Source organism: Pristiophorus japonicus, chromosome 10, assembly GCF_044704955.1.
Source record: "Pristiophorus japonicus isolate sPriJap1 chromosome 10, sPriJap1.hap1, whole genome shotgun sequence".
In the NCBI taxonomy this organism is placed as follows: domain Eukaryota; kingdom Metazoa; phylum Chordata; class Chondrichthyes; family Pristiophoridae; genus Pristiophorus; species Pristiophorus japonicus.
In genome coordinates, this window is record NC_091986.1 from 200,146,298 (window position 1) to 200,170,223 (window position 23,926).

The 23,926-nt window shown below is 47.0% G+C and overlaps 1 protein-coding gene across 2 annotated transcripts in view; it reads left to right on the forward strand.

Moving 5' to 3' along the window:
• The first annotated feature begins 882 nt into the window (after nucleotides 1–882).
• LOC139274899 (regucalcin-like) overlaps nucleotides 883–23,926 on the forward strand; it is a 28,124-nt gene continuing 5,080 nt past the window's right edge. Inside the window, exons 1-5 of one of the 2 annotated variants that reach the window (XM_070891624.1) lie at nucleotides 883–1,045; nucleotides 9,248–9,430; nucleotides 11,958–12,173; nucleotides 15,608–15,739; nucleotides 19,688–19,842. In XM_070891624.1, coding sequence (XP_070747725.1) covers nucleotides 883–1,045; nucleotides 9,248–9,430; nucleotides 11,958–12,173; nucleotides 15,608–15,739; nucleotides 19,688–19,842 — 849 coding nt within the window. The remainder of the gene's footprint in view (nucleotides 1,046–9,247; nucleotides 9,431–11,957; nucleotides 12,174–15,607; nucleotides 15,740–19,687; nucleotides 19,843–23,926) is intronic. The other variant, XM_070891625.1, reaches the window with a different exon arrangement.

The window sequence follows — 23,926 nt, forward strand, 5'->3', positions numbered from 1 at the left end:
TAACGGGACGATGAGCACGCCGGTGATTTCACGATCTCCGGGCGCAGGAGATCGGGGCGCAACGCTGTAGCGCCGTCGCTAAACTCACGCCCGATATGGCGGGAGTCGTTAACAGCGCCACGCCTGGTCACAAAGGCATTTGCGCCCCGTTACCCCTTCCCGGGGGTGTTAACGGGAGGTGCAAATGCACCCAATTTTAGTCCTAAACGTACTCACAAACTATTTACTGAAAGGCCACACCTGGAACACTAACTGTAGGATCATCAGAATTAAGTCTGTGCTGGATTCGTGGAAAAGTAGATTCCTCCATTTCATTACGTAGGATATACGACACAGAAACAAGCCATTCGGCCCAAACAGTCCATGACTCGTTTATTCTTCACTCGAGTCTCCTCCCATCTTTCCTCATCTAAATCTATCAGCATAATTCTCAATTCCCTTCTCCCTCATATGCTTGTCTAGCCTCCCATTTAATGCATCTATACTACTCGCTTCAACCACTCCCTGTGGTAGCAAGTTCCACATTCTCTTCGCTCTCTGGGTAAAGAAGTTTCTTCTGAATTCCCTATTGGATTTCTTGGCGACTATCTTATATTGATGGCCTCTAGTTGTGCTCGTCCCCACAAATGGAAGCATTCTCTCTGTACCCATTCTTTCAAAACCTTTCATAATTTTAAAGACCTCTATTAGGTCACCCCTCAGCCTTCTCTTTTCAAGAGAAAAGTGACCCAGCCTGTTCATCCTTTCTTGATAGGTATAATCTTGCATTTCTAGTATCACAGAAGATGATTGGTGCAAAGAAGATGATTCAGCCCATTGTGTCTGTGCTGGCTGAAAAGGAGCCTGATTATTAAGTGACTTTTTAAATATTTTTCACAGGCAATGGCTTCCATTAAGATCGAGTGTGTCGTGAAGGACAAGAGCAGAATTGGAGAGAGCCCAGTTTGGGAAGAAAAGCACGGTTGCCTTGTGTATGTGGATATCACAGGACAGAAGGTGTGCTGCTGGAATGCAGCCACTAAACAAGTAAAAACCGTACACGTTGGTAAGCAAAGGTTGTCTTAACATGGGACAGTTCCATTCCTAGCCTTATATATGGCAATTGTTATTTCCTTTTATTAAAATGTGCATAAACCGTCACCTTCAGAAAGAAAGAAAGACTTACATTTATATAGCGCCTTTCACGACCACCGGATGTCCCAAAGCACTTTACAGCCAATGAAGTACTTTTTAAGTGTAGTCACTGTTGTAATGTAGGAAACGCGGCAGCCAATTTGCGCACAGCAAGTTCCCACAAACAGCAATGTGATAATGACCAGATAAGCTGTTTTCGTTATGTTGATTGAGGGATAAATATTGGCCAGGACACGGTGAGATATAGGAGCCCAGTTATTGCCCGTGATAGAAATTTAGATTTTTTTCCCTCTAAAATGAAGAATAGGAGGACTAACCAAACTGCCTGGGACATTCTCTCCATTGAATTCTCTCCTCTCTATAGCTGCTAGACGATAAAAGTATTGCATCTAAAATGCATTTTTCCCATCAAACTTTTTATATCCTCATTTTGTGTCACACTGGCACCTGATTGGTTGAAATTTCATATTCACAAAACAGCAGTAAATCGTGCATGGAGAAGTAGGTAACATAATTATTAAACATGCAGAGTGTGGGTATATGGGCTTGAACCCAGCTATTTACGATATATATAAATGATTTAGACGAAGGCATTGAATGTAATATCTCCAAATTTGCAGATGATACTTTGGTGGCAAAAACAGGAAGGCAGATTATTATCTGAATGGTGACAGATGAGTAAAGGGGAAGTGCAACAAGACCTGGGTGTCATGGTACATCAGTCATTGAAAGTAGGCATGCAAGTACGGCAGGCAGTTATGTTGGCCTTCATAGGAGCAGGGAGGTCTTGCTGCAGTTGTACAGGGACTTGGTGAGACCACACCTTGAGTATTGTGTGCAGTTTTGGTCTCCTAATCTGAGGAAGGACGTTCTTGATAGTGAAGGTTCACCAGACTGATTCCCGGGATGGCAGGACTGACAAATGAAGAAAGACTGGATCGACTAGGCTTATATTCACTGGAATTTAGAAGAATGAGAGGGGATCTCATAGAAACATATAAAATTCTGATGGGATTGGACAGGTTAGATGCAGGAAGAATGTTCCCGATGTTGGGGAAGTCCAGAACTAGGGGTCACAGTCTAAGGATAAGGGGTAAGCCATATAGGACTGAGATGAGGAGAAACTTTTTCACCCAGAGAATTGTGAACCTGTGGAATTCTCTACCACAGAAAGTTGTTGAGTCCAGTTCGTTGGATATATTCAAAGGGGAGTTAGATGTGGGCCTTACAGCTAAAGAGATCAGTGGGTATGGAGAGAAGGCAGGAGTGGGGTACTGAAGTTGCATGATCAGCCACGATTATATTGAATGGTGGTCCAGGCTCGAAGGGCCGAATGGCCTGCTCCTGCACCAATTTTCTATGTTTTTATGTTTCTATGTTGAACCCACAACCTTCTGACTCAGAGGCGAGAGTGCTACCCACTGAGCCACTGCTGACATAATTCGAGGTTCTGGAGGGCTGCCAATACCCATGGAAAGGGAAGAACATGAGGTGGGGAAGAGGGCAGGATGAGTCACGTTATAGAATTGTACACGTCTATCGTCCCGCAGATGCTCCTGTTGGCTCTGTGGTCCCTCGGCGATCAGGGGATATGTTCTGGCAGTTGGAAAAAGGTTTACCTTGCTAGATGGGGAGAAGGAAACCGTTACCAACTGTAGGGCTTGTCTTCACAATCCAAATACCAGCCCTTATAAAGGGTTGATAATCTCTGGTCGGGTAACTTCGGACAAGTACTACACAAACAAATCAGATTAAGGCTAAACATCTTTCTTTAAATACGAAAGCAAAATACTGCCGATGCTGGAAATCTGAAATACAAACAGAAAATGCTGTAAATGCACAGCATATGTGGAGAGAGAAAGAGAATTGTTCCGATGGAAGGTCATCGAGCTGAAACATTAAATCTGTTTCTCTTTCCACAGATGCTGCCTGACGTACTGAGTGTTTCCCGCATTTTCTGTTTTAAAAAAAACTTTAACCGATTTCACACATTTCCGAAGCAGAGAGTGGTCTTTGAGTTCCACCGGGCGATCAGTCCGTCGTACTCAAGGCTCTTGCATCTTCTTCCATTCTCCTGCCGCTCTAACCTCCGACTGCAGTGCTCTTTCGTCCCCGACGCCCTCTCCTTATACATTCTTCCTGGTTGGGGCGTGAGTACCATTCGTTCTGCCTCAATGATTGGTAGAGTAGGCTTCGATCATGAGCTTACCTTAAATGGTTGACAGGTCAGGCGATTGAGGCCTGGTGCACCAATTCCATGTGACTCATCAAACTGACATGTCAAACCCATCTTTCGTTTAGGCACTCAACATCGAGTCCAACAATTTCAAACCAGAACTACTTCCCATATTTTTTTCCCCATTCCTCTTTTCTTTTTACAAACGCCATCTTTTTATTCTCTTTCCTGGGGCAGCAGGTGATAATTTCGCCATTCACACCCCCTCTTGACTCATCTTTTGTTGCCTAACTTGTGCCATTACCATCTCATTTTTACCCATCTACCCTTTTGTCTCTCTAATCTCTCCTGCCTTCCACCCTATCACAGACCTTCCCTTTTGTTCTTTCCTCCCCTCTCCTTTTCCCTGCCCCTGCACTTCCTTAAGAATCTGTGCATCTCGAACTTTTCCAGTTCTGAAAAAAGGCTCACAGACCCGAAACGTTAACTCTGTTTCTCTCCACAGATGCTGCCTGACCTGCTGAGATTTCCAGCATTTTCTGTTTTTATTTCAGATTCCAGCGTCCGCAGTATTTTGCTCTTGTGGTAGGTCCTGCCTCTGTTTCACATTTCTACAGCCCAATCATTCTTTTCAATCACCTTTTTTTGTTGACAGACTCCACTATTTCTGTGGCCTCTTAATCGATGCTTGCCTCATCATTCCTTTTGTTATTTAATCACTCCTGCCTTCCTTCCCTTCCCCACTTTCCCTGCCTCTGTACACTTGCTTATCATCATAGGCAATCCCTCGAATCGAGGATGACTTGCTTCCACGTCAAAAAGTTCACAGGTGTTTCAATGAAGGACCTAATAGTCCAGATCCCGAACTGAATCTTGAAGGATGGAAGATGCTTGTGCGTGGATTTTTGTTAACGTGTGGTGACCGTTGCACACCAGCCACCACACGGGCTTGACAGAGCTAGGCCTTGTTCGAGTGGCAAGGATTACCCTGTACTATGTGGGAAGTCAGGGACGCTGACGACTACATATGTGGGAAGTGCATCCGCCTGCAGCTCCTGACGGACTGCATTGCGGCACTGGAGTTGCAGGTGGATTCATTCTGAAGAATCCACGATGCTGAGAATGACGTGAATAGCATGTTTAGCGAGTTGCTCACACCGCAGGTAAAGGGTACTCAGCCAGATTGCAAATGCGTGACCAGCAGGAGGAGCAGTGTAAGGAAGGTAGGGCAGGGGTCCCCTGCGGTCATCCCCCTGCAACACAGATACACCGCTTTGGGTACTGTTGAGGGGATGACTCATCAGGGGAGGGCAGCAGCAGCCAAGTTCATGGCACCGTGTGGGGCTCTGCTGCACAGGAGGGCAGGAAAAAGAGTGGGAGAGCTATAGTGATAGGGGATTCGATTGTAAGGGGAATAGATAGGCATTTCTGCGGCCGCAACCGAGACTCCAGGATGGTATGTTGCCTCCCTGGTGCAAGGGTCAAGGATGTCTCGGAGTGGGTGCAAGACATTCTGAAAAGGGAGGGTGAAAAGCCAATTGTCGTTGTACACATAGGTACCAACGATATAGGTAAAAAACAGGATGAGGTCCTACGAGACGAATTTAGGGAGCTAGGAGCAAAAGTAAAAAGTAAGACCTCAAAAGTAGTAATCTCAGGATTGCTACCAGTGCCACATGCTAGTCAGAGTAGGAATCGCAGGATAGCTCAGATGAATATGTGGCTTGAGGAGTGGTGCAGAAGGGAACGATTTAAATTCCTGGGTCATTGGAACCGGTTCTGGGGGAGTTGGGACCAGAACAAACCGGACGGTCTACACCTGGGCAGGACCGGAACCAATGTCCTAGGGGGAGTGTTTGCTCGTGCTGTTGGGGAGGAGTTGAACTAATATGGCAGGGGGATGGGAACCTATGCAGGCCGCAGAAATGCCTATCTATTCCCCTTACAATCGAATCCCCTATCACTATAGCTCTCCCACTCTTTTTCCTGCCCTCCTGTGCAGCAGAGCCCCCCACTGTGCCATGAACTTGGCTGCTGCTGCCCTCCCCTGATGAGTCATCCCCTCAACAGTACCCAAAGCAGTGTATCTGTGTTGCAGGGGTTGACCGCAGGGGACCCCTGCCCTATCTTCCTTACACTGCTCTTCCTGCTGGTCACGCATTTGCAATCTGGCTGAGTACCCTTTGCCTGCGGTGTGAGCAACTCGCTAAACGTGCTATTCACATCATTCTCAGCATCGTGGATTCTCCAGAATGAATCCACCTGCAACTCCAGTGCCGCAATGCGGTCCGTCAGGAGCTGCAGGCGGATGCACTTCCCGCATATGTAGTCGTCAGCGTCCCTGACTTCCCACATAGTACAGGGTAATCCTTGCCATTCGACCAAGGCCTAGCTCTGTCAAGCCCGTGTGGTGGCTGGTGTGCAGAGGGAAATAAAAGGGAGACAGAGGTAAAAGATAGAAAAGAGAATAGTAAAAGTGGAGGGCAGAGAATCCCAAGACAAAAAAGAAAAAGGGCCACATTACAGCAAAATTCTAAAGGAACAAAGTGTGTTAAAAAGACAAGCCTGAAGGCTTTGTGTCTTAGTGCAAGGAGTATCCGTAATAAGGTGGATGAATTAACTGTGCAAATAGATGTTAACAAATATGATGTGATTGGGATTACAGAGACGTGGCTCCAGGATGATCAGGGCTGGGAACTCAACATCCAAGGGTATTCAACATTCAGAAAGGATAGAATAAAAGGAAAAGGAGGTTGGGTAGCATTGCTGGTTAAAGAGGAGATTAATGCAATAGTTAGGAAGGACATTAGCTTGGATGATGTGGAATCTATATGGGTAGAGCTGCAGAACACCAAAGGGCAGAAGACGTTAGTGGGAGTTGTGTACAGACCTCCAAACAATAGTGGTGATGTTGAGGAGGGCATCAAACAGGAAATTAGGGGTGCATGCAATGAAGGTGCAGCAGTTATCATGGGTGACTTTAATACGCATACCGATTGGGCTAACCAAACTGGAAGCAATACGGTGGAGGAGGATTTCCTGGAGTGCATAAGGGATGGTTTTCCAGACCAATATGTCGAGGAACCAACTAGGGGGGAGGCCACCTTAGACTGGATGTTGTGTAATGAGAGAGGATTAATTAGCAATCTCGTTGTGCGAGGCCCTTTGGGGAAGAGTGACCATAATATGGTGAAATTCTACATTAGGATGGAGAATGAAACAGTTAATTCAGAGACCATGGTCCAGAACTTAAAGAAGGGTAACTTTGAAGGTATGAGGCGTGACTTGGCTAGGATAGATTGGCAAATGATACTTAAGGGGTTGACAGTGGATGGGCAATGGCAGTCATTTAGAGTACGCATGGATGAACTACAACAAATGTACATCCCTGTCTGGCGTAAAAATAAAAAAGGGAAGGTGGCTCAACCGTGGCTATCAAGGGAAATCAGAGATAGTATTAAAGCCAAGGAAGTGGCATACAAATTGTCCAGAAATAGCAGCGAACCCGGGGACTGGGAGAAATTTAGAACTCAGCAGAGGAGAACAAACGGTTTGATTAGGGCAGGGAAAATAGAGTACGAGAGGAAGCAGCAGGGAACATTAAGACGGACTACAAAAGCTTCTATAGATATGTAAAGAGAAAGAGGTTAGTAAAGACAAATGTAGTTCCCCTGCAGTCAGAATCAGGGGAAGTCACAATGGGGAACAAAGAAATGCAGACCAATTGAACAAGTACTTTGGTTCGGTATTCACTGAGGAGGACACAAACAACCTACCGGATATCAAAAGGGTCAGAGGGTCTTGTAAGAAGGAGGAACTGAGGGAAATCCATATTAGTCGGGAAATTGTGTTGGGGAAATTGATGGGATTGAAGGCCGATAAATCCCCAGGGCCTAATGGTCTGCATCCCAGAGTACTTAAGGAGGTGGCCTTGGAAATAGCAGATGCATTGACAGTCATTTTCCAACATTCCATTGACTCTGGATCAGTTCCTATGGATTGGAGGGTACCCAATGTAACACCACTTTTTAAAAAAAGAGGGAGAGAGAAAACAGGGAATTATAGACCGGTCAGCTTGACATCGGTAGTGGGTAAAATGGTGGCATCAATTATTAAGGATGTCATAGCAGCGCATTTGGAAAGAGGTGACATGATAGGTCCAAGTCAGCATGGATTTGTGAAAGGGAAATCATGCTTGACAAATCTGGAATTTTTTGAGGATGTTTCCAGTAGAGTGGACAAGGGTGAACCAGTTGATGTGGTATATTTGAACTTTCAGAAGGCTTTCGACAAGGTCCCACACAAGAGATTAATGTGCAAAGTTAAAGCACAAGGGATTGGGGGTAGTGTGCTGACGTGGATTGAGACTGGTTGGCAGACAGGAAGCAAAGAGTAGGAGTAAATGGGTACTTTTCAGAATGGCAGGCAGTGACTAGTGGGGTACCGCAAGGTTCTGTGCTGGGGCCCCAGCTGTTCACTTTGTACATTAATGATTTAGACGAGGGGATTAAATGTAGTATCTCCAAATTTCGGATGACACTAAGTTGGGTGACAGTGTGAGCTGCAAGGAGGATGCTATGAGGCAGCAGAGTGACTTGGATAGATTAGGAGAGTGGGCAAATGCATGGCAGATGAAGTATAATGTGGATAAATGTGAGGTTATCCACTTTGGTGGTAAAAACAGAGAGACAGACTATTATCTGAATGGTGACAGATTAGGAAGAGGGGAGGTGCAACGAAACCTGGGTGTCATGGTCCATCAGTCATTGAAGGTTGGCATGCAGGTACAGCAGACGGTTAAGAAAGCAAATGTCATGTTGGCCTTCATAGCGAGGGGATTTGAGTACAGGGGCAGGGAAGTGTTACTATAAGTTGTACAGGGCCTTGGTGAGGCCTTGGAGTATTGTGTCTCCTAACTTGAGGAAGGACATTCTTGCTATTGAGGGAGTGCAGCGAAGGTTCACCAGACTGATTCCCGGGATGGCGAGACTGACATATCAAGAAAGACTGGATCAACTGGGCTTGTATTCACTGGAGTTCAGAAGAATGAGAGGGGATCTCATAGAAACGTTTAAAATTCTGATGGGTTTAGACAGGTTAGATGCAGGAAGAATGTTCCCAATGTTGGGGAAGTCCAGAACCAAGGGTCACAGTCTAAGGATAAGGGGTAAGCTATTTAGGACCGAGATGAGGAGAAACTTCTTCACCCAGAGAGTGGCGAACCTGTGGAATTCTCTACCACAGAAAGTTGTTGAGGCCAATTCACTAAATATATTCAAAAAGGAGTTAGATGTAGTCCTTACTACTAGGGGGATCAAGGGGTATGGCGAGAAAGCAGGAATGGGGTACTGAAGTTGCGTGTTCAGCCATGAACTCATTGAATGGCGGTGCAGGCTAGAAGGGCCGAATGCCTTACTCCTGCACCTATTTTCTATGTTTCTATGTTTCTAAGCCGATTGGAGACCTGCTCTGACTTGCTTAAAACCTGTTACATCTCTAACTTTTTCCAGTTCTCATGAAAGGTCATCGACCTGAAACGTTAACTCTGTTTCTCTCAGATGCTACCTGACCTGCTGAGTATTTCCAGCATTTTCTGTTTTTATAATTGCAATCTCTGAATTGCTTCACCTGATGGCTCCCTATGGCGACGGCACCAAAACCTGTTAGAGCACGACTGGTAGTCTCTGTTGGCAGTTTTGAATTGGCTGTAGCCTGTAGGCATGTCTCGCTTTCAACAGCATTGTCTGGTTTCGAGATGGCTGTTCCTTTGTTCAATCTGTGCACCAGACGAACAGTCTGCATGCGAGCCATTGTCTATTGTGATCGGGGCTGCTTCTTAATCGTCTGCACCTTGAGTGATGTTGCTGCATCTATAACAGCATCAGTATTTGCAGGATGAGCCACGTTATTGAATTGTACACGTCTATCTTCCCTCAGATGCTCCTGTTGGATCAGTGGTCCCTCGGAGATCAGGGGGATATGTTCTAGCAGTTGGAAAAAGGTTTGCCTTTCTCGACTTTGAAAAGGAAACCGTTACTGACATAGCCCTGGTCGACCAAGATAAAGCAAACAACAGATTTAATGATGGCAAAGTGGACCCTGCTGGACGTTTCTTTGCAGGTTAGTCACAACCAATTTTGCATTTTACATCTCTGTCCACATACAGCTTTGCTGAAATTGGCTTTCACCATTTTACCCTTGTGTTGATCAGGTCTACTTTAATCTACCTTAGGTAAGGTACTTTAGACTTAAAAAGGCAGTTGGATGACGGCAGAATGGATCACCAATTTAGGACTGAGATGTGGAGACATTTCTTCACTCAGAGGGTGGTGAATCTTTGAAATTCTCTATCCCAGAGGGCTGTGGAAGCTCAATTGTTGAGTGTATTCACCACAGAGATCGATAAATTTTTGGACATTAAGGGAATCAAGGGATGTGGGAATAGTGCGGGAAAGTGGAGTTGAGGTAGAAGATCTGTCATGATCTTATTGAATGGTGATGCAGGCTTATGGGGCCCTATGGCCTGCTCCTGCTCCTATTTCTTAGTAAGGTGTGTGACTTGAAGGTGGTGGTGTTCTCATACACCTGCTGCCCATGTCCTTCTAGATGGTGGAGGTTGCCGGTTTGGGCAGTAAACTAATCAAGAGGTTTCGAAGATTTATCCATAGAATTTAATCATCATAGACATTCCTCGAATTCGAGGAAGACTTGCTTCCACTCTAAAAGTGAGTTCTTAGGTGACTGAACAGTCCAATTTAAAAGGCAGTAATGAAAGGGTACAAGTGATTTCCTAAAGCACAACTCTGAAGATCAAGTAAATTACAAAGCTTGCTAGATTTTCTACCCATTGACTATGAATATCTAGACTAATAACTAGATTATGTGACAGACTTGAAATTATGTTCTGATATTTTAACTTAAAAAAAGGTATCATACACACAAGGGGTACGATAGCATAGTGGTAATGTTGCTGGACTAGTAATCCATAGGTCTGGATTAATGATCCAGAGACATGAGTTCAAATCCCACCACGGCAGCTGGGGAATTTAAATTTAGATAAATCTGGAATAAAAAGTGAATGTCAGTAATGGTGACCAGGAAACTACTGGACTGTTGTAAAAACCCATCTGGTTCACTAATGTCCTTTAGCGAAGAAAATCTGCTGTCGTTACCCAGTCTGGCCCATCATCATCAGAGGCAGTCCCTTGAAATCGAAGAAGACTTGCTTCAACTCTAAAAGTGAGTTCTCAGGTGACTGTACAGTCCAATATGGGAATTACAGTCTCTGTCACAGGTGGGAAAGGGTGGGGTGGGTAGTCTGGTTTTCCGCACACTCCTTCCGCTGCCTGCGCTTGTTTTCTGCATGCTCTCGGCGACGAGACACGAGGTGCTCAGCACCCTCCCAGATGCTCTTCCTCCACTTAGGGCGATCTTTGGCCAGGGACTCCCAGGTGTCAGTGGGGATGTTGCACTTTATCAAGGAGGCTTTGAGGGTGTCCTTAAAATGTTTCCTCTGCCCACCTGGGGCTCGCTTGCCATGTAGGAGTTCTGAATAGAGCGCTTGCTTTGGGAGTCTCGTGTTGGGATGCGGACATTGTGGCCCGCCCAACGGAGCTGGTCGTGTGTGGTCAGTGCTTCGATGGTGGGGATGTTGGCCTGATTGAGAACACTGACGTTGATTTACCTACCCTCCCAGTGGATTTGCAAGAGGTTGTAGGTAGGTGACCCCAGACCCACAGCAATGTGGTTGACTCTTTACTGCTCTCTGAAATGGCCTACCAAGCCACACGGTTATGTTCAAGAAGGTGATTCACTGCCACCTTCTCAAGGGCAATTAGGAATGGGTAATAAACTTTGGCCTTGTTGACAAAACCCACATCCCGTGAATGAATACAAAATATGATTTAATTTAATTTTTATATGTTCTTAAGTCTTGAATCCATTTTTTTGCTGGTGGTGATATGACCCTTTTTGATATATCAAGAAATGCAAGGGTATACCTATTTGGAAAGGATGAACAGGCTGGGTTTCTTTTCTCTTGAAAGTGACCTAGTATGACCTAATAGAGGTCTTTAAAATGATGAAAGGTTTTGATAGAGTAGATACAGCAAGTGTTTCCACTTGAGGGGAAGAGCAAACCTAGAGGCCATCAGTATAAGATAGTCAGCAAGAAATCCAATCGGGAATTCAGAAGAAACTTCTTTACCCAGAGAGTGGCGAGAATGTGGAACTCACTACCACAGGGAGTGGTTGAAGCGAATAGTATAGATGCATTTAAGGGGAGGCTAGACAAGCACATGAGGGAGAAGGGAATAGAGAGTTAAGCTGATAGAGTTAGGTGAGGAAAGATGGGAGGAGGCTCGAGTGGAGCATAAACACCGACATGGACTGATTGGGCCGAATGGCCAGTTTCTGTGATTATGACATATTATAGAATATAATGGAGTTATTCTGTGATCCCAACTTATATTATCTCTACCTCACACTCCCTATGAATGTGACTCCTCTATTGGAAGCATGGAATTGTGGAATCATCCCTATATTCTCAATATCAGAAATTACTGCATACTCTTTGCATGTGCTATTAATGTATTAGGAAAACTTCAATGGTTAGTATTTACAGGGCTAACACTGACTTCTGCTACAGGGACCATGGCAATTGAGACTCGTCCAGCTGAAGTCGAAAGGCAGCAGGGATCTCTCTATGCTCTGCAGTCTGATCACTCTGTGGTCAAGCACTTTGACCAAGTGGACATTTCTAATGGTCTGGACTGGTCACTGGATCACAAGACCTTTTATTATATAGACAGCTTATCTTTTGCTGTGGATGCGTTTGACTATGACCTACACTCAGGAAAGATCTGTAAGTATATTTTAAAACGTACTTGGTCACATGTTGGAATGAGCCATTTTGTGATGTGTACATTTTTTTCTAGAAAGGTATATTCTTGGCCTCTCTGTTGCTGTGCAATAAATTATAGTTGGCTGCAAGGACAAATGGGCAAAGCTATTCCTGAGCCTCTCTCTGTGCTGACAGGGTGTGTGTGGGAAAAGCACTGGGTTGACTCTTCCTCTGATTTGCCCCTCCATGCCCAGGGAGAAATGCCCGATTGCCTCTTGGTGTCTCGCTATAGTGACACAGCTGAGATAGGGAAGTCAACAATGCAAGGTTAGTGTGTAGGAACCTGAGTCCTACCGATCTCAGGCAGCACATTGAGACTCCAGCACCCTGTGCTGCTCCCTAATATTGCTTATATTCATTGATTTGGTCCATGACTAATGTTCATCTTTTGTTAATGGCAATAGGGTTTTAACTAAAGACTTGTATTTATATAGCGCCTTTCACGACCACCGGACATCGCAAAGTGCTTTACAGCCAATTAAGTACTTTTGAAGTGTAGTCACTGTTGTAATGTGGGAAACACGGCAGCCAATTTGCGCATAGCAAGCTCCCAAAAACAGCAATGTGATAATGATCAGATAATCTGTTTTGTTATGTTGACTGAGGGATAAATATTGGCCAGGACACCAGGGATAACTCCCCTACTTATCTTTGAAATAGTGCAATGGGATCTTTTACATCCACCTGAGAGAGCAGTTGGGGCCTCGGTTTAACATCTCATCTGGCACCTCTGACAGTACAGCATTCGTTCAGTACTGCACTGGAGAGTCAGCCTAGCTTTAAGTGCTCAAGTTCCTGGAGTGGGACTTGAGCCCACCACCTTTTGACTCAGAGGTAAGTGCACTACTCACTGAGCCACAGCAGACACATACATGTAAACACTTTTTAGACAAACTTTTGTTGAAGTTTCTTTTGCTTACTTGCCCCCACTTCAGCCCTGCCATGTTATGTCAGCTTGGCTCCGTTAGTAGCACTCGTATCTCAGGTTGTGGGCCCGGGACTTTAGTATATGATCTAGGCTGGGATTCCAGTGCAGGACTGAGGGAGTGCTATACTTCCAGCGGTGCTATCCTTTGATTAGGTGTTGAACCAAAATCCTGTCTTGTTTGTTCCAGTGGTTCAGGTAGATGATAATGGCTCCATGGCACTAATCTCAGAAGAATAGGCAGTTCTGCCAGAGTTTAGGCCAACTTTCATCCCTCAACCAACATCACTAAAACAGATTGCGCCGCTGTGTTTGCTGATGTGACAACGGCGGTTGAAATTCTTCTACGCGGTATAATTAGCGACGTGCTTATTTGTACTGCAAAATGGCCAACATGCTCCACCCTTTGTTTCTGATTGGTCCCCTTGGAAGATAAGCCACACCCTGAGGTTTCACAGGAATGTGTAACTGGAACTGTCCATCCCAAGATCTCACTGACTTTGCAAATTGTAACTCGATCCACGTTGACTTTCTGAAGCGACAGGGGACAGAGCTCCCCAGAAGACAGCAAGGGCCAGCCAAAGTGCCTTATCTCAGTGCAAGTGCATCCTCCTGCCCCCCTCCACCCCAACATTGATGGGCAGGCATTGTGTACGGATTGTTAACAGGTTTATTGGGTATGAAGTGAATAGTGACAGTGTCATGACTTCTGGATATCATCCACGCCAACGATGTCCCTTATAGAGGTTTGGATGAACGTGATCCGTCATCCCCCCCACCTGTGTCTCACCCCCCCAACCCCCCCACCAGTATTTCTCTCTCTCTCCCCCCAGTCTCTCTCTCCCCTCCAGCCTCTCTTTCTCTCTTCCCCCCCAGCCTCTCTCTCCACCCCCCTGCCTCTCTCTCCCCTCGTCCCCCACCCCCCCCGCCCCTCCCCCGCAGCCTCTCTCTCCCCCACAGCCTCTCTCTCTACCCCCAGCCTCTCTCCCCTCCCCCCAGCCTCTCTTTCCTCCTCCCCCCAGCCTCTCTTTCGCTGGCGGGCCCAGGCCGGCCGGGGTGGTGGGTTGAGTCAGAGCTTCAGGTCCTGCTTCTCGGCACCATGCGCATGGAATGATTCAGGCCGGGAGGTGGAGGGGGGGGAGGGGCGGAGTTTGAGGGGGCGGGGCTTGTCGCCTCTCAGTCAAAAAGGTGCAGTACAAATAGTTACATCGTATAATTAGTGCACCAGTTAACGCATTTACATCAAGCTCTCGTGTCCGTTATTTTAATAACATCATTAACCCGTAGCACGCACAGGAATTTGACGGTAAATGGTCAAAATAATACACGGGCATTTCTACCCCCATGAAGGAGGCAACTTGTAATTTCTCCAATTGAATATTGGGAAGACCGAAGCCATTGTTTTCAGTCCCCACCACAAACTACGTTCCTTAGGCACTGACACCATCCCTCTCCCCAACTTCTGTCTGAGGCTGAACCAGACTGTTCGGAACCTTGGTGTCATATTTGAACCTGAAATGAGCTTTCGACCACATATCCGCAGCATAACTAAGACCGCCCATTTCCACCTCCGTCTCATCACCCGTCTCCGCTCTTGCTTCAGCTAATCCACTGCTGAAACCCTCATCCATGTCTTTGTTACCTGTAGACTTGACTATTCTAACGCACTCTTGGCTGGCCTTCCACATTCTACTCTATGTAAACTAGAGGTGATCCAAAACTGGGCTGCCCGTGTCCTAACTCGCACCAAGTCCTGTTCATCCATCACCCCTGTGCTCGCTGACCTACATTGGCTTCCCGTTAAGCAACACCTCGATTTCAAAATTCTCATCCTTATTTTCAAATCCCTCCATGGCCTCGCCCCTCCCTATCTCTCCCCTCAGCACCACAACTCCCCAAGATGTCTGCGCTCCTCTAATTCTGCCCTCTTGAGCATCCCTGATTATAATTGCTCGACCATTGGTGGCCGTGCCTTCTGTTGCCTCGGCCCCAAGCTCTGGAGCTCCCTCTCTAAACCTCTCCACCTCTCTCCCTCTCTTTCCTCCTTCAAGACACTCTAAAACCTACCTCTTTGACCAAGCTTTTGGTCACCTGCACTAATTTGTACATATGCGGCTCGATGTCAAATTTTTTGTCTTATAATACTCCTGTGAAGTGCCTTGGGAAGTTTCACTACGTTAAAGGCGCTATATAAATACAAGTTGTTGTTGTTGTCATCTATGTTCCCTTTAATTATTTTTTGTGGGCAAGTAGCCCATTCAAATTTCCACGCATGCACAGCTTTTCCCATTGTGAAGCTGGCAAGCGACCTGCATGGGACCTGCAGAGCACTGCTCGGCCGCACAGCTTAACAGGAACATTGCTCATCGCCACCTTGTTCATGGATGCCATGTTTCAGATTGTAATTCTTTAAAGGAAGGGATGTGCGTTCGTAATGAATAAGACTTTATTTTTTTACATTACTGTATAGCAAATCGAAGACTTATGTACAAGCTTGAACAAGCGGAGGCTATTCCAGATGGACAGTGCATCGATGCAGAGGGAAAACTTTGGGTTGCCTGTTACAAGGGTGGACGAGTCCTGCGTATTGACCCAGAAACAGGTAAATCAATTAAATATGTAAACGGCGATGTCCAATTTTGTGCTTGAAAAAACTATAATTTCCCATTTTGACACTTCAATACCAGTATCAGAATTCATTATTATATTTTTTACACCAGTTTATTGTTATCTTTTTCCTTTAATCTTCTGCATAACATTCTCTAGCCAGCAATGCATCTGTTGGTCTGATGCAGAATGTTATTAGTGCTGAGGGTGAGCCACTCACAAGCCACTTTTGAACCACATGTCAATGTCCAATATCTCTTCCCATCATCCCCACTAGGAAACTTCTCCGGTTAACTTGGCTGAGATCATTAACTCACCGTGTGGGCTATTGTGGATTCTAACCCAAGTTCTACCACACCATGGTAGTTTCATACATCCCTCCGTACTACCAGACAAGGCAAATCTACAATTACAACAACAATGCCTTTTGTAGTTCATCAGAATTACTTCATGCATATATATCTATAGACCTTGCCCTACTTTAAGATCATAATCTATAGGATCGCCATTTTAACCCCAGTTTTGACTGTCTGCATTGGGTATATTTTGCCAATTCCTGCATGATTGCAATACCGAGTACCACAGCGTCCTCAAATGCAGGAAGAAAAGATAATTGGTAAAACATGTCGTTCATTATATAAGTCAGTCATGAAAATTGGATTTATATAAGTGCCATTAATGAAAAAAATGTCTGAAGACATTTCACAAATGGAAGTCGCTATGGGGAATGGATGCTTTGCCATAGAAGATTAGGAAGGATAATTTAAAAAAAGATGGGTTGAAGAAAGGTTTTCAAAGGCGGAGAGAGAAAATGAAAGGTTTAGGGAGGGAGATACTGAGAGAAGGTCTGAGAGGCTTAAAACTCCACCACCATGGTAGACGAAGGCTACAAAAGTCAGAGGGCTGAAGGATATGTGAGGGTTACAAGACTGGAGGACGTTGCAGAGAGAAGATGAGGAAAAACCATGGAAAAGATATGAAGATAAGGATGAGTATTTTAAATTTAATGTATTGGGGACCGAGAGCCAATGTAGGCCAGCAAAAATGGGGAGATTGGGACTAGAGGTTATGTACTTTGGCAGAAAAAAAATCAAAGAGCAAGTTATTATTTAAATGGAGAAAGATTGCAAAGTGCCACAATACAGCGGGATCTGGGGGTACTTGTGCATGAAACACAAAAGGATAGTATGCAGGTACAGCAAGTGATCAGAAAGGCCAATGGTATCTTGGCCCTTATTGCAAAGGGATGGAGTATAAAAGCAGTGAAATCTTGCTACAGCTGTACAAGGTATTGGTGAGGCCACACCTAGAATACTGCGTGCAGTTTTGGTTTCCATATTTACGAAAGGATATACTTGCTTTGGAGGTAGTTCAGAGAAGGTTCACTCGGTTGATTCTGAGGATGAGGGGAGGAAAGGTTGAGTAGGTTGGGCCTCTACTCATTGGAATTCAGAAGAATGAGAGGTGACCTTATCGAAACGTGTAAGATTATGAGGGGGCTTGACAGGGTGGATGCAGAGAGGATGTTTCCACTGAAGGGGGAGCCTAGAACTAGAGGGCATGATCTTAGAATAAGGGGTCGCCCATTTAAAACAGAGATGAGGAGAAATTCCTTCTCTGAGGGTTGTAAATCTTTGGAATTCGCTGCCTCAGAGAGCTGTGGAAGCTGGGACATTGAATAAACGTAAGAAAGAAATAGACAGTTTCATAAACAACAAGGGGATAAGGGGTTATGGGGAGCGGGCAGGAAAGTGGATCTGAGTCCATGATCGGATCAGCCATGATCTTATTGAATGGCGGTGCAGGCTCGAGGGGCCGTATGGCCTACTCCTGTTCCTATTTCTTATGTTCTTATGTTCTTATATTCTAGAACAGGAGATGGGTGTCTTAGTTTTGGATAAGTTGTAATTTCTGGATGTTAAAGGATGGGGGACCAACAAGGAGGGCTTTGGAATAATCAAATGTGGAAGTGATGAAAGGATAAGTGTTTCGGTGGAAGGACTGACATGGAGCATTGTTGCAGAGGTGAATTAAGTGGTCTTGGTAATGGTTAAGAGGTAGGGTTCGAAGCTCAGCTCTGTGTTGAACAGACACTTTGGGCTGGATTTTCATTTTGATTGCGCCTCTGTTTGCGCCCCAGAGGGGGCGGTAATGGGTCACAAAATGCTGAGCACCTGGACGGCCAGCTTCCAGCACCCCACCGGCAAATTTGGTGGCGGTTTTGCGGCTGCACTGAGCAGTACCGCCCAGGAGTGTCACGCCGCTCTGCAACAACCCAGTTTTGACAGCGATGCGATATTTATTTGGAGCGGCACTCGTAGCGCTCCCTAGTGACACCGCCAGAGAAAGCAGGCGGTCCGAGCTGTCCTGGGGCGCTAAGGGAAGAAATGATTGCAAAAGATAAGTGAAATTGATATTGCTTTGTGTTTTTTTTTGCCATCCACCTTTATTTGGGGGGAGTAGTTCGTCGGGAATGTTTTATGTGTTTTTTGTCCCGATTTTTTTTTTCTCGCAGGGAGGCCTCTCTTCGGACGGTCCGAAGCTGGCTCTTCAGCAACAGATTTTCAGTTGCTCACCCGGCCTAGCGTCCTAAGAGACGTGTGGAACGCCTCCCTTAGCGCTCCGCTCCAGAATCAGGGCGCAGCAACCGAATTTTCTGGCTGCCGTCGCAAACAATTTCTCGCCGCAAAATTTACCGACCCACCGACATTAGCGCCCGAAGAAGCCTCCAACCAAAAATCCAGCCCAAAGATTTTGCTCAGTCTGACTTAACCAGAGTGAGAGGTTGAGGTAGGGGATGGAATCAGTGGCAAAGGAGGTTGTGGCAGGAGCGGGTGAATACAATCACTCACTAATACTCAGTTGGTGGAAGCTGTGACTCATCAATGACTTCATGGTGAACAGTCTGGCTGCTATGGAGTCAAGAGACGTGGTGAAGAGGTCGAGCTGGACATCAGCAGCATATAAATGAAAGCTGATTCTGTGCTGAGGAAGATGTCACCGAGGGGCAGCATGTAGATGAGGATGAGGAGAGGGTCAAGGGAAGCTACTCATAGGATTCAAGAGATGAAAGTGGTAGGTGGGAAGAGAAGCCATTGCTGAAGATGTCGGGTTGCAGTGGAATCACATGAGGTCTACCTTAAGGAGCTAGACAACGGAGTTCTCTAGTAACTTATTATGGCAGATGATTGCAGTCAAAGAAAGTTCGTTCCTTGTTTGCGCTCCATTTTAGAATTTTGCACCTGGAATTTCCGTGGTTACTCTTCCGATCTCCCCCTAACACTGAAATAACATAAATATCTAAAAATGGCACTTCATGATATTTCTTCGGGATTACACCTATGTTACGGTGGAGCATGGGAGAACCCAGTGCAACTCCCCTCCCCCTTCACCCTTAGATCCACACTCAGTAAATCCAATGCTAGGAGACTCTGAATCCAGTCTGAATCCATCCAAATCCTCATTTTGCTCATCGTCATCATCATCGACAGTCCCTCGAAATTGAGGGAAGACTTGCTTCCACTCTAAAAGTGAGTTCTCAGGTGACTGAACAGTCCAATACGGGAATTATAGTCTCTGTCACAGGTGGGACAGACAGTCATTGAAGGAAAGGGAGGGTGGGACTAGTTTGCCGCACACTCCTTCCGCTGCCTGCGCTTGATTTCTGCACGCTCTCGACGACGAGACTCGAGAGCTCAGCGCCCTCCTGGATGCACATCTTCCACTTAGGGAGGTCTTTGGTCAGGGACTCCAAGGTATATCTGGGGATGTCGCACTTTATCAAGGAGGCTTTGAGGGCATCCTTGAAATGTTTCCTCTGCCCACCTGGGGCTCGCTTGCCGTGTCGGAGTTCCGAATAGAGCGCTTGCTTTGGGAGTCGTTTTGCTCACAACGACAGTGAAGTCTAAAGCCCAGAAATCACAGATAAGAATCTTTCCTTCAGGTAAGAGGATCCAGACAGTGAAGCTGCCCGTTGACATGACCACATCTTGCTGCTTCGGAGGAAAGGATTACTCCGAACTTTATGTAACATCAGCTGTGGACGGGATGGATGAAGAATGGAAACAGAGACAGCCGCAAGCAGGCGGCATTTTTAAGGTCGGTCGATAGAATGCGATAATTGCCGATAATATCGCGATAGTGCTGGAGCTGTGAATCACAATTGCAAACTTTCTGATCTGCCATGCCACTCCCCTCTCAGCTGGCGAGAGTTCCGCCCAGACCATATGGAGGGCCGACTGGGTAGAATTTCCCGGCTAGCTCTAGAACTCCTTCGGACACAACTCCACAATAGCTTTTAAAAAGGATGTGGATACAAATTTGATAAGTATTCGGTGCTGTAAAATCCTATGATTCTAATATTTTTTGGCAAAGGATACTTTACCAAATTGTGCATGTACAACACAACAACTTGTATTTATATAGCGCCTTTAACGCATTAAAACGTCCCAAGGCGATTCACAAAAGTGTTAGCAGACAAAAATTTGACACTGAGCCACATAAGAAGAAATTACAGCAGATGACCAAAAGCTTGGACAAAGAGGTAGATTTTAAGGAGGAAAGAGAGAAGCAGAGCCGGAGAGGTTTAGGGAGGGAATTCCAGACCTTAGGGCCTAGGCAGTTGAAAGCATGGCCACCAATGGTTGAGTGCTTATAATCAGGGATGCTCAAGAGGGCAGAATTTGAGGAGCGTAGATCTAATTTATTAACAGCCTACATAACAGTACTACTGTTATCTCATGGATACATGTTGATGTTGACAAATGTGCTGACTCCCCAGGGGCCATGTATGAAAACGCAGTCATCCCTGGGAATAACAAAACCGCCTAAGTGTCACGGTCAAGCTTTGTTTACACGCCTTGAGTGTTTAGCAACGGCTCTCCTGTCTGTGTAGTAGCCTGAGGAACTGCTTTCTTTTTCTTTTTCTCCTGAGCTTACGGCTTGTAACTAGCAGATATGCTACAATCAGGAGTTGGCCGATTACTAAGGCATGCGATCCCACCCGGATCCATGCAGGTATGTCTGCCCGTATCCCCAAATCCCACCATGCTGGGGGTTTAATCTGGGCAATCTCCCCTGCTAGAATTTCAGTTTTCTGCTCCATGGTGTAAAAATGTTTTTGCGACAAATCCACTGCCTGGAGGAGGGCTGTAAGTTTCTCAGGTAGTGGGGCAGTGGGATAGCCAAACTGGGCGGCATATTGTTGTAGGTGGCTGAGGTTGTTTTGTACCGTGAGGTGAATCGTGGAAGGTTCAGGGATGGGTGTGATTCTGGTGTGTGCCACTTGAACCTCTGCCCTGGGTTTAAAGCAAAAGCTGCTGTACGGTATTGGACACCACCTTCCCAGTCCGTGTTCATACCATTGGGCACTTGTGGTGACACAATATGTCCCATCGCCTACATATGCTACCTGTGGAGGCATGTGGTTAGGGGCCATTAACTCCATTGTGCAATTGATAGGCTCTGCCCCAGCAGTGCTGAATCCGCATTGTGGCCTTGCAAAAGCGTTCAAGTGCTGGGGGCACAGGATTACCTGTGCTCCCCTGCTCCGACAACCCGAGAGGTCTGTACCTGTCACAGTGTGCTCCCACATTGTGACATAAGGTGGGACCTCTTGGAATCGCCCATACCACCCCATCCCCGACATCCTGCCACCACCTATAGAAAGCAATGGAGACCCCCTCTGAACACACGCGAGTGGATCCCCACATACACAAATAAATTCCTTGGTCGTACGCCCACCATTTCTCCCAGCACACCATTACCCCGCCAGATGACCCCATGATGGTTCGGTAGGTATCATTATCCAGACGTTTCCAGTCCGAGTGTCGGTCTCCCTCGTCCCTCTTGAGCTTTCTGAGCCACCACCACCGTCTCAGAGGTATGTCCCCTTGCCAAGTTAGGCATACCTTCCTGCCTTCTGACACTCTCACTCTGGAAGTGGCCACAGTGATCTCCGGGAATTGGATGGAGACCTCTCCGTAGGTAAAGTCCTTATGGTTGGAGTACTTGGTGGAGTTCGATCCCAACCACCCAGGCCATCTCCCCTCGTGGGAGTAGGTGACCCGGCCATCTGCCGCCGGAGTCCTTTCTCCTGTGGTCACTGTCGGCGCTTTGCCCCCGGAGCATCCGAAAACCAGGGAGTCCTCGGTGTCCCCTCGGTGCCCGGTGCAGATCCTTAGCGATACCAGCATCACTAACGTCCAGTAGGGAGGTGTTGACATCTGAAAGGCAAGAAGAATATGGCCTTGCCTTGAGAGACCTCTCCAGGCTCGGCCCACTTAACATGTTCTGAACATAACATGCTGTACCCAACCGTCACTGCCTTACCTAAACACATATGCACAGAACACAAAGTAACAAAACAGGAAGGGAAAATATATACACCGCCACCCGTCCCTGATTGGCACGGTGCTATTTACCCATGTTGTTGGCCGCCTGCCAGTGAATCTGTTGAAGCTGTTCAAACAGATTCCTGACGAAGTGGTCCCGGTTCACTTCTCGAAGCTGCCCTTCGGTGAGAACCGGCGCCAACACATGCACTGGGGTTCTCATGATCCGGCCTGTCATCAGCTCATGGGGTGAGTACCCTGTGCTCTTTGACTGACTGGCCCGGATTCCCATGAGGACCAACGGTAAGACTTCCACCCACTTGTTCGGTGAGTCTCCCGTCTCCTTCCGCAGCCTTTCCTTTAGGGTCCGGTTCAGGTGTTCTACGGGGCCTGAGGACTGAGGGTTGTTTGCAGTGCAAACCAGACAGCCCGCACAGAAGTTGCGGACGTCTTCCCGGAGGCCTGGCCACCACCCTGCCTTTTCTACCCGTTGCCAGGTAGATTCCGGCCCGGGGTGTCCCGCACCTGACCCTCATGGGCCAGCTGAAGGAATTCCCTCCGGTGTTGTGGCGGCACTACCCATTTGTCCCCTTTAAACAACATGCCTTCCCGCACAGCAATATCTGCAGCACTGTATGGGCCCTCCGCCTTTTCCTCCTTTTTGATAGCAGCCAAGGCAGCCTTCAGGATCGGATCCTGCATCTGGACTACTTTAAGATCTGGGGCCGCAGCCGCCCCTACGCTCCCTTGTGTCCCTGGCTTGCTTCTTGCTGCTGCTATCCTGCCTGCCTCGTATGGGTCCCATGGGCGACCTGTACGAGCACCTTCCCTTGCCAGCAGGTCTGCCTGCTGGTTACCTTCCCCCCGTGGCTCAGTTTTGGAGTGGGCCTTTACCTTATGGATATATACATCCCCGGTTTCTCCCACTGCAGCCACGATCTTTTCTAGCAGGGGTTTGGTCACAAGGGGCTTCCCATCCGCAGAGGTGTACCCCCGGCGTGACCAAATCGCCAGATACTCTGTTCACGAATTGCAAGTGAACATGCTGTCCGAGCAAATCGTGTATGGGGTAGGGAATTCCTCGGGGTGTGTGACCACATACATCACCGCCGAGAGTTCCGCCTGCTGGGCGCTCAGGGTGCATGGGAGTTTAAGAGCCAAGGCAATCCCTGCCTTGGGATCCCAAACTCCGCAGCCCATGAGTCTTGTACCCGCGGACACTGAACTGGAGCCATCAATGTAGATCTCGCGGCCTGTGGGGTATATCCCTGTCCGAAATCCAAAGTTGATGTCCCATACCCCCTCCACAGAGCATCTATGCGGCTGCCCTGGATAGATTACATTTTCTGCGAGCCTGGGCTCACAAAGGCCCTTGACCTTTAAAGTCATTTGGGAGAGGAGGAGGGTCCAGCGAGTGATTCTAGCACTGCTCACTGTCCCGTCCTTAATCCTCCCGTCCTACAGCATCTGCGTCGGGGTATGGTGGGTGAGGAGTGTAATGGGGGATATTCCGGTAAAGATCTAAGCTCTCTTTACTGCCCAGTGGGTGGCAAGCAAGTGCCTCTCACAATTGGAGTATCCCTTTTCTACCTCCGTGAGGACCCTGGAAGAGTGCACCACTGGTCTCAGCTGACCGTTTCGCCCCTGGAGCAACACTGCACTTAAGCTGTCGCCACTAGCTGCCACCTCCAGGAAGAATTCCTCCCCCCCATCAATTGCCCCTAGGGCTGGTGCTACCTGCAGGTCTCTCTTAAGATGGACAAATGCTGCCTCACAGCCCTCGTCCCATTCCCACTCGACCCCCTTATGTAGGAGTCTGAGCAGAGGGGCGGCTGTGGCTGCATAGTCCT